The sequence below is a fragment of the Armigeres subalbatus genome, unplaced genomic scaffold, assembly GCF_024139115.2.
Source record: "Armigeres subalbatus isolate Guangzhou_Male unplaced genomic scaffold, GZ_Asu_2 Contig395, whole genome shotgun sequence".
NCBI classification, from domain to species: domain Eukaryota; kingdom Metazoa; phylum Arthropoda; class Insecta; order Diptera; family Culicidae; genus Armigeres; species Armigeres subalbatus.
In genome coordinates, this window is record NW_026943146.1 from 525509 (window position 1) to 537212 (window position 11704).

Sequence of the window (11704 nt, forward strand, 5' to 3'; positions counted from 1 at the left end):
CGAATCGAGATGCAACCCCTGTTTTAGAGCAACATTAAAAAAAAACAGTTTTTCCGCTTAATTGCACATGAAATGGTCATGCGTCTCCATCACTTCAAAATTGCTGTTCCAATCAGTTAATTTAAGTTGTCGACTTTGTGACTGACCAAACTTTATAAAGTATTCCAAGAATGCATGATTGTTCTCATGTTTATTGCTGATAATGTGTATATAGAAATACGTTGGAAAAGGGGGACGGTGTAAAAGATGAACATTGTTTAGTCTTCGATCAATTCAAAGTAACTTTTGAGTCCCTTGACCGATTTTCACCATATTTGGAACACGTAGGGGGAGACGATAGGTAGACAGAGAGAAAGCAGAACGATCAGATTTGAATAAGTTTTTAATGCATGGGTCGATTTAAACAAAATTTGGAACACGTATTATCTATCTTATGGAAACGGGTACAGAGTGGTTGGGAGCATCATTCGGAATGCGGGAGGTTATTGCGGTTGAGTATTGTTTAGAAAGCGAACAATTCAGTATAACTTCTGAACCCCTTAGCCGATTTCCACCAATATTGGGACACATATTCTTTATCCTTAGCAGACGATTATAGATGGAGTGAGGCGGTCATTGAAAAAGAGGGGGGGTTAACTGGGTGGTATAGAATATAAAGTAATGCATGAGTATGTTAAGCATAATAAAGTTAGATATAACGTATGTTATGCATAATGCACGTTAGGCATAATTTGAATTCCACATTCTTTAGTTCATCTGAAGTTCTTTGATTTTTTTTTATTTCTTTATTAAAGAGGCTTGCAGCCCTAGGCTGGCTCACCTCTGGAATTCTTTGAAATTGTACAATTTTACGAATTCCTCAAAAATAGCTAATCCTCGACAATACTGCTTCAAAAGTGATGGTCATTTGACATTTTTTTTTGTTTCAACTAAAATAGTTATTTGCTGGAATAAAGCCGCAACGATGAAAATCATTCCGGTCGGTCACAATATTAAAAAGACATAATCCTTCCGTAAAAAGCATGTATAAAGCAATGGTATTTGTTATCCCTTCATCGGAATCGCGGATTGCCCAGTGAAAAGCAATGATTGATGTGTTTCCTTCTGGTGGATGGTGGATGTAATTCCTACTTACATTTGCTCGGAATAAGGCAACGATGGATGTGATTCCTTCTTTAGAAGTGGGCGTTTGTCAAGAATAAGGCAAAGGTGGGTTTAATCCATTTAAAATAAGAAGTTTGCCCGGAATAAGACATCGGTTGATGTGATTCCTACTTTGGAAATTATGATGTCTCCTTTGAAAGTATACGTTTTCCTGGAATAAGTTAACGATGGATGTGATCCCTTCCTCGGCAGAAGTTCTGCCGTTTCGTTCGTACGTATCTCCGAAAAATGCCTACCATCAGTTAATATTTATCAGAATATAGGGTTACTGCTCCTAGAATTCATAACATGTACCCATATTAGTAAGTAACAATTAAAAATAAATATTTTAAGTGCAAATTGCTTTGTTTCATATAGGAGCATGTTATTAATAATGGAACTTAATCTATGTGAACAAATACATCAAATAACCCTTTCTCTTTCACGGTTCTAAATTATGCCGAATGGCGTTATGCCAAATGACTTTATGTCAAATGGCTTTATGACCCAGACCCCTTGAAATGACGTTTTCACGAAGATCACATTTTCTCGAGAATAGTATTTTCCGAAAATAACATATCAGAGAAAACAAATTTTTCTCGGAAATATCATTAGATTATAAAAAGAATTTATTTAGCGGATTCAGTGTTTCCAAAAAAAAAATTTAAATCAAATGATAAAGTTTCAACAACAAAATGCAATCACCCTGTTGATCAATTGGTTTTATCAATTTCCGATTGTAAAAAAACTGCGAATCTAGCCGGCAATTCCGGGTAAGGCCTGGTACATCCAGCGTGTAGAAAAATAAAAGTCATATAAAGTTTAGTAAAGGAGCATATTTTTCTATTTTTCGCCAGCACTGCTGAAAATATAATAAAACATGCACGTCTACTTTTCATTTGTCTGCTTTTAATGGTGAAAAATCACGTTGATGCCGCGAGTCGTACATTTTACGATTTGCGTTATCATTTTGTCATATACTTTACATAGCTCACAGACCCGAACAAATTTTACTCTGCACTATAAACTACTAAATCCATATCCTGCGTTCAATTCAGATAGTTGAAATAACTTTTTCCCTTTAGAGTCTTTGCCGATTGAAGGTTCGCTATAGCTTTTACCAAGTTACGGGAAAACATTGTAGGCAATGGTCTGCCGATTACTGACGTGTGCTGGAACACGATAATTTTCGATTTCTTGTATTTTTTAATGGCGGCCTGTCTATTACAAACAACCCTATCGATATTCATCAAGTCAACGCTTGAATGCACACTTTAAATGTTATCACAAGGAGAAGTTCATAAGGTGTGACACCGGAGATGAAATAAAACTTTGACATTTTGCATATAATTAGATTGAAAAGCATCCCATTGACAAAAGAAAATAAGTAAAAATGTCCAACTTGAGAATTTTACGCAGATTATTTACTCCAACTATTCCAGTAGATTCCTGTAGGTCAAGGTTTCTGTTAGTTGAAAGTTGAACTACATATTCATTCGCAAAAATCTCGTTGCTTCCAATTTTCCACTTTTCAGCTAATGCTGCCCCAGCGTCACAAAAAATAAAAGTTCAACAGTAATATCGTGCTCCAGTTTGCAATGCTTCAGAAGTTCTCTCACACACAAAAACAAACATATTTCGGAATCAGCTGTTCTGTTCTACCAGAAACGCACGGAAGTTCAGATCGGACGCGCATCACATGGGCCCTGAATACCGACGATGGCACGAACGGAACATAAACATCCCACACCAACGGCACGAACGGCACACAATCCACCCACCACCCAGCGAGAAGATTTCGCCACCCCCAAAACACCTCTTCCGATATTGACGAAAAAAGGCTCACCCGTTTTAACCAATATGGCTGACAGTAGCAGCCAGCAGAGGATATTTTTCTTCAGCATCATTTTTCACTATTTGTAGCACTTCTCCACCTTGAATTTATGCAAACTCCAGTAGAGCACTGATCGGTTTACGGAATACACACCATGTCACACTGTTAGCACTTTTCACAAAAGCACTTTTGCAAAGTTGCAACTTTTCTGCTTTTCCGCAGCAGAGAGCGTGAAAAACGCGTCCTCCCACTAGCACGGTCAGAATGTATCTCCTGTTCTTGGATTTTCTCGTCGATCCTTCTCGCAAGGAATCTACGACACACCGAGCACAATAGTTGTCGTGCTACTCAATGACGATGATGTTGATGATGATGATGCACACAGCTTCCTCTGGTATCCCGTCGAGGACTATATACTTGACGCGAATCCAGGAAGAACCGAAAAGGAACAACTGCCAAGGACGAAATCAGAATCGCGCGCGCCAAAGGATTCCCATCACATGGAGGCAGTCAGTGCAGGCTGTCGCCGATATATCGTCAATTTCGCGATCTCATGCGGTTGTCTTTCCTCATTTTTTAGCCCTCGCTTGTGTACCGGTCGATTCGACTATCGGAGAACAACTGACTGGGTGCCAACTGAGCACGCTATCAACAGCTAGATTGAGCCGGTTCATCACGAATCTTTGCAGGTTTACATGTAAGTAGTTCACATATTTTGATTGGGCACATGTTCGCGCTCAAAAAGGTCACCATCGACCGTGGAGATGAAACTGGTTGAAAACTAAATTTGGTAAGTATATTCTACATCCAGATTTGTCCGTTTCTATGGCAGGATTATTTAATGCAATCAATCTACATGTTATGTACAATTTTATTGTAATTGTTTTTACAGTTGTGAAAAGCGAGTTTCTAGAAGAAAAGTGGAATAGAATTCAGTAATTGCTTCTAAGTTCACGGCAAAAAAATATCAAAAAACCCATATTGATCTACCTAGCAGTGATGATGTTTTTCTTGATACAATCGTTACACTTTGCCCTTATTGTGATATACAGGCATTGAATCCAAGGCGAAATGAGAAAATCTCACACTTCAGAACTGATTTGTGATTTGAGCGTAACTTATTTTGCAAACAAACATTGTCTTATAGATTCCGTACAATGCAAGCATTTTTTTACCAAAAATAATTATCTTATCTGAAAGAGGAAGCTTATTTTAGCAGGAATTCGTCTTCCAATGTTTGTTTGCAAAATAAGTTACGCCCAAATCGCAAATCGGTCTCGACTTATCCTCTCTGTATTTGGCATACCGTGAGATATGTTTTTCGCAAGTTTCTACGATAAAGAACTCAACAAACATTGGAAGCTAATACGGGTCTCCAGTTAGCCATGCAAGCAAAGGCGTATGATTGTCAATCCGGAGATGGCGAATCCTTGGTCCGGTGTAGAAAATTTTCGGATGGGAAAAATTCTCTACTTCATTGGCAGAGTGTATCCATTGTACTTGCCACACAAAATACATACTCATGCAATGACAGGCATAGAAAACCTTTCAATTAATAACTGAGGAAATACTAATAGAAAACTAAGTTGAAAAGAAATGTATACAGATTTTTTGTAAAACGGGTTTTTATTCACAAAACTACGTATTTTCATGAAAATTTGGTTTCTCTGATCTGTAAAGCTTTTTCTTTGCTTCTAACTTTGAGAATGAGGCTTAAATTACATAGAATGAACCTTGTATGATCCACATAAGTTTTTGTACTTTATTTAACATGTTCATTTGTTTTGAAAAACAGAATTAAATTCACAAAAGTTTATTCTTATAGCAATTGGATTTCTCTGCTTTGAAAAGCTGAATGTCGTCTTTTCACCTTGAGAATAAAATTGATTTTCATTGAAAAGGCCTTGTAGAATGCATATGGGTTGTTGGAATTCAATTTGTAAAATTGCGAATTCTTATTGCAATTTGGGTTCCTTGCTCTGCAAGGATTAATTGATAATTCTCTACAATCAAAAGACACTCCTCACTCCTAAAGGACACTCCTCAACTTAAGGACATTCCAAACTCAAAAGTACTCTTGTTTTCAAAGGCACACTACTCAATATGGAAGTAACGCACAACTGTTATTTTTATTATTCCTGCTTTGCTGCGTCGCAGCATGCGTGAAATAATAAAAATGACAGTTCGCAAGTTCTTTTAAGTTTGGTTTCCGTGTAGAGTGTCCTTAAATGCATCCTGCAAGATCCAAACTATGAAATTCAAACTTTGTTCTTGAAATGAAAAGCTAAAGTTCAGCTTTGCATAGTAGATAATCCAAATTTCAATCAAAATGCCTACTTTTGTGGATTGAACTCCGTTTTCCTCAACAACTGAACGAGCAAAATAAATATCAGCAACTCATGTGCATTCTACAACGCCCATTCCATTCTATGGAAATCAAAATTTGTTCTTAAAGAGAGAAGCTGAAATTGCATAGCTTTGCCTAGCAGACAAACCAAATTTCCAACCCGGTGTCGAAACGATGGACAACTAAAAATCTTGTTTCAATCTTAAAAGACTGCATAGTCAGTTTAAGTTAAGGTGCTTTTCCAAGATTTTTTTCAAGAGCACGAGATGAAAGAACCATAACCTGTATGGGTCTGAAATAATGGTAGATCGTTTGCTTAGTTATACTAAACAATCATAATTTGAGTTTTGGCACTGAGCGAAAACTATTTCGCCAGATTTGGGTTTTTGGAAATGTATGTAAATAAACGTGTGGTGAATTTGAAATTCACCACGGGCTTCATTCTATAATCACCTTAAAATATCAATAAAAACTCGGTCATTCAATAGTACAAAAATACGTACTATTGTGAATTAAATTTCAGTTTTCACAATACAGATGTAGATTAATTAAGATTTTGATTTTTTTTTCTAAAGCAACAATATGATCGCCGGTCATGAGACGAGTTTTGTGCTATTCCGTTTAATTCAGTAGTATTTACGGATGCGTGTTTTGGACTAAGCTGTGGGCCGACTTCGATGTTTCTTGCTTGACTCGAAAATACGTTGTTTTTAAAATTAAACTCTGTTTTTCACAAAACATGTGCATGCCAAATCAAATCCTATAAAAATGAACTTTATTTCCAAAGTGAGAAGCCGAATTCAACTTTGCAGAGCAGAGAAAAAAATATATATAGAGTAAAAGATCCAATAGTAAAGGTTGTATTCGATAAAAATGGCACACACATATTTACTCACCAAAATCAAACCGATTATCGGATTTTCTTGAAATTTTCAGGGAATGAAAAACTTCTAATGAGTTATGATTTACAACATTTGTTTTATTCGATTTCATCACCCATCCCGAATGCGCGCACCTTCCTTTTCACTCCACCCATCAAATTTTATGCAATCGATTTTCCCAATGTTCTTGTTATTTTTACCAAAATTTTCTTCAACTCCAGCTCTATTTTACTAATTTTACTAAAGTTTCGTCTTCACAATTGCTCGAAATTTTTCAATTGGCCGAATTTTCGGTGAATTTGCTGGGTTCATATATTTTGGCACAATTTTAAGGTGATTATAGAATGAAGCCAGAAATCGGCCATTTTGTAAACCACGTGCTTTTTCCAATATTTTTTTAGGAGCACGAGATAAAGAACCACAACGCGTATGGGGCTGAAATAATGGTAGATCGTTTGCTTACTTATGCTGTACAATCGTATTTTGAATTTCGACACTGTACGATAATTATTACACCAGATTTGGGGTTTTGGAAATGTATGGAGATAAAAGTGAGGTGAATTTGAAATTCACCACGGGCTTCATTCTATTATCACCTTAAGGTGATTACACAATCAAGCCATGTGGTGAATTTCAAATTCACCACACGGTTTTCTATTCGTATTATCAAAAGTTCAAAACCAGCGTAATATTTTTTGTACAATGCTGAAATTAAAGTCGATTGCTTAGCATGAGTAATCAAACGATCTACAGATGTTGTGATCCCCATGGGCGTTGTTGTTCTCTCAATTCGTGCTCTTGAAAAATCACTAGAAAAAGCACGTGGTTTCCAAGATGGCCGATTTGTGGCTTCGTTGTATAACCACCTTAACTCCGTTAGCTTGGTACCACTCCAGCACGGTTCAGAGCGTAGTGTTAGGACGCCAGATCTGGCCAAAACAGAGTTGATACTTTGTGTTTTCTTATGAATGGTAAAAGACGCTTCTTAAGGTACTCTTTGGTATAAATCGTACCACTGATTGATCCAGAAGTAGTGGAGGGAGCGCTTACTTCACCACATCCGCAAATCATCTGCCTTCTTTGCGAATTTTGATAATTTTTTCGTTCGGAAATCCTCCGGAATATCGATCTTAGACTTGGCAACGAAATATTCTTACCCAGGAAGTTGACGGAAGTCAGCCTTAACGTACGTTTAATCATCCATCACGATACAAAACGATTTGGTAAACAACTTCGTGTCAAATTTCTGGGCGCGGGTTTTTGCAGTGGCGTTTTGCTTTTCATTTCGGTTTGAGGTTTTTTTACCTTGTAAACATATGAGCTAGCGCGCTTCATGGTTTTCTTCACACCTTGGACATGTTAGCGGCATCTCAGATGGACAAATTTTGAAATTTCAAGAGCTGTTGTACCACTCCTGGTCATTTTACTGTCCATTGGACCATTCACTTCCTTCATTTGAACACTCAGTCGTTCCTTGAAGGTTCTCATTACACGAGATACAGTTGAATTTGCAATCCCAATATTGTTAGCGATCGATCGGTGGGATGCCTCAGGATTTTAATGGTAGATGCACAAAATTTTTATCCTGGCAATTTCTTGTTCTGACGACATGATCGGAATCACTGTATGAATAATAATAGTGCTGTCCAATGAGCAGCTCGAAGTAGCTCGAAGTTGTTCCCGCCCTGCTCGTTCTTCTTTGTCAACAAATGGGCATGAACAGGACAGAAAGAAACTTCGAACTACTTCAAGCTCTCATTGGACAGCACTAATGAAACGCTGCAGATGTAAACAATACACTATGAATAAGATTTGCTCAAATTTTCAGGTTTTTTACTCATATGGTTCAAAAGTTACAGAAGATTTTTTGTGTGCCATTTCTATCGAATACACCCTTTAGAGGAACTAAGCACCTTCCAACGCTAGTTGACCCCTTGAACTAAATCTATACTCCTTTTTCTTCGAATGAAGAAAAAGGAGTACACTCTAACTTTCACCTACTCAGTGACTGAGTAAAATTGTATTGCCATCTCTTTTCTTTCCACGGAAATTTTACTCAGTTTCCGTCAAAAGCAGGATTACTCATAGTTTTGAGTTGTCCTGTTTTTGATGGAAATTGAGTAAAATTTCCGTGAGATAGAAAGAGAGAGCATTACAATTTTACTCAGTCACTGAGTAGGTGAAAGTTAGCGTGTATAGTGAGTCGAGTGGAGTGAAGTCGAGTGAATTCAAAAGCTCTTTAGCTTTATTTTGCACAAAAAGTGTTGAAGTTGCCACAGAATCCAGCCTTACTACCAAAAACAAATTCTCTAATTATTGGTGCATTGTTCGGTATTTTCGGTGCGGTATTTCATAACTCATGTTCCTATAGTTGTGAATCCCATTGATTTTATACGGGTTTTGCAACTATTGAAACACTGCCGCAACTATTGGTACAAAGGAGAGAAAAAAAGGAGTTCTATTAATAATTTACCGATATTGAGGGAATTTCCAAGCTGTTTGCTTATATTTCGTGTTGTGACGCTTCAACGTATTGACTGACAATATGGGTTGCTACGATTATTTCGTATATTCTCTAAAAGTATACTAGACGTCATTGCTAACGCATTGTAAGGCTCATGCGAGAGACTCCGACCTTATTGAAGTCAGGACATATCGTGGCGCTAACATCGAATCTGACCACTATCTGGTGATGGTTGAACTGCACCCAAAACTATCCGTCATCAACAATGTTCGGTAACGACGACCGCCGCGGTACGATCTAGAGCGACTGAAGCATCCTGATGTCGCCACTGCATACGCGCAGCATCTCGAGGCAGCGTTGCCGGAAGAGGGTGAGCTCGATGGGCCCCTCTTGAGGACTGCTGTAATATAGTTAAATCAGCCATCAACGACGCAGCGGAGAACAACGTCGGGTATGTGGGACGATGTCGACGGAACGATTGGTTCGACGAAGAGTGCAGACATATTCTGGAGGAGAAGGACCCAGCGCGGGCGGTCGCGCTGCAGCAAGGTACCCGGCATGCAGAACGTGGAACGAGACAGCAGACCCGCCTTTTTCAGAAGAAAAAACGCCGCCTGGAAGAAGCGGAGTGTGAGGAGATGGAACAGCTGTGCCGTTCTCAAGAAACACGCAAGTTCTATCAGAAGCTCTACGCATCCCGAAAAGGCTTCGTGCCGTGAGCCGAAATGTGCAGGGATAAGGATGATAGCATCTTGACGGACGAACGTGTGGTGATCGAAAGGTGGAAGCAGCACTACGAGGAACAATTGAATGGCGCTGAGAGTATAGGTAGTGAAAGTCAAGGCAGCGGAGGAGATGACTACGTCAGTTCAGCGGACAATGGAGGCCAACCAGCCCCCACATTGAGGGAAGTTAAGGATGCCATCCAACAGCTAAAAACCAATAAATCAGCTGGTAAGGATGGTATCAGAGCTGAGCTCACTAAGATGGGCCCGGAAAAGCTAGCCACTTGCCTGCACTGATTAATAGTCAAAATCTGGGAAAATGAACAGCTACTGGAGGAGTGGAAGCAAGGGGTTATATGCCCCATCTAAAAGAAAGGCGACAAGCTAGAGTGTGAGAACTTTCTAGTGATTACCATCCTTAATGCCGCCTACAAAGTGATATCCCAGATCATCTTCCGTCGTCTGTCACCATTAGTGAATGAGTTCGTGGGAAGTTATCAAGCCGGCTTCGATGACGGCCGCTCGACAACGGACCAGATTTTTACTGTACGGAAAATCCTTCAAAAATGCCGTGAATACCCCAACGCACCATCTGTTCCTTGATTTAAAGGCGGCATACGACATTATAGACCACGTAGAGCTATGGAAAATTATGGACGAGAACAGCTTCCCTGGGAAGCTTACCAGACTGATCAAAGCAACGGTGGATGGTGTGCAAAACTGTGTGAAGATTTCGGGCGAAAACTCTGTTCGTTCGAATCACGCCGGGGACTAAGACAAGGTACTTTCGTGCCTGTTGTTCAACATTGCACTATAAGGTGTCAACCGGGGTACGATTTTCAACAGATCCAGTCAATTTATTTGTTTCGCGGATGACAAGGACATTGTCGGCCAAACATTTGAAAAGGTGGCAGAACTGGAAGTCGGGCCTACTACGAGCTCCAGAAGAAACTGCGGTCAAAAAAGATTCACTACCGCACCAAATGACGCCAAATGACCACAAGACGCTGGTAAGACCGGTAGTCCTCTACGGACATGAAACATGGACAATGCTCGAGGAGGACTTGCAAGCACTCGGAGTATTCGAGAGACGGGTGCTTAGGACCATCTTTGGCGGTGCGCAAGAAGATGATGTGTGGCGGCGAAATATGAACCAAGAGCACGCCCAGCTCTACATACGGCGAACCCAGTATTCAGAAGGTAGCTAAATTCGGAAGGGTACGATGGGCAGGACATGTTGCAAGAATGTTGGACAGCAACCCTGCAAAGATGGCGTTCGCTTCCCATCCGGCAGGTAAAAGACGGCGTGGTAATAAAGTAATGTCGGACCGTCTGTGGGCAAGTTGTACTGTCCAACAGTTGTACAACGTGCCCATAGACGGTCCAACTTTACTTCGACAGAACCAAATTTCATGGGGGCGGAATCAAAGTTGGTTTTGGTTTTCTTGATGTTTATGACTAAACCTGCCGAAGAGGAGCGCTCGGCAAGGTCGTTGACTTTCCACCTTCACTAAGATACCTTACACCCAGTCGACCGGTAAAGTTGCGGTGTCCCAAATATTACGAAATAAACGATGCAGTAGTTGAGCGGTTGTCATGGGGTTTTGCTTTGAGCATCTCGGCTATCTCGTTGCATTCATCTTCGCCCCGCTTAACCGTCGTGATTACAGATTGAATGTGTTCAGTTTAATTGCATCATCCCGAGCAGCACAAGTCAGACAAAAACTGTTACAGCAACTTAATTGCGACTGAAACTGGTCACTTATGAGTTGCAGTTACTTATATGGAACATGTGTGTTCCTTAGAATAATGGTCACCTGTAAATCACCTGCGCGAACTGAGAATACACTGAGGTGTATTTTCAGCGCACGCGCTGCTGTGGCTCAGGCGTGTATGTTTTTTTACAGTTTGACATGACATTTAGAAAATTCAAATATCGTTCTATTATTTGCACTTTCTTAGTTAGGATTATAAAAAAAACGTTTAAGTAAAGTAAAATCAAACAGCAGAATTTTTTGCACAGAGTGTTGGACTGCACTGTCCCCCAGTGTACTAAAATATTATCCCAAGCAACCAAAAGTTCAGATTAGGATTGAACTACGAAGTTCACATTTAGTTCGAATATAGCTTCATTGTTCATTAACCGAACTTAAGTCTCAACTAATACTGTTATTGAACTTGAAAGTTCAAAAAAAGTTGCTTATTCCTCTTCATCTGAACTTTAAAATGCATCCCGAATAGAAAATACAATAAAATTACATTAAAATATCATAAAACTACAATACATTTTATGGATGAACATTCAATTCT

At 39.4% G+C, this 11704-nt stretch overlaps 1 protein-coding gene across 1 annotated transcript in view; it reads right to left on the minus strand.

Annotated features, from left to right (window-relative positions):
* LOC134204098 (uncharacterized) overlaps positions 1 to 3514 on the minus strand; it is a 114322-nt gene extending 110808 nt beyond the window's left edge. The window contains exon 1 of the mRNA XM_062678925.1: positions 2990 to 3514. Coding sequence (XP_062534909.1) covers positions 2990 to 3050 — 61 coding nt within the window. The 5' untranslated portion in view covers positions 3051 to 3514. The remainder of the gene's footprint in view (positions 1 to 2989) is intronic.
* Positions 3515 to 11704: the final 8190 nt, after the last annotated feature.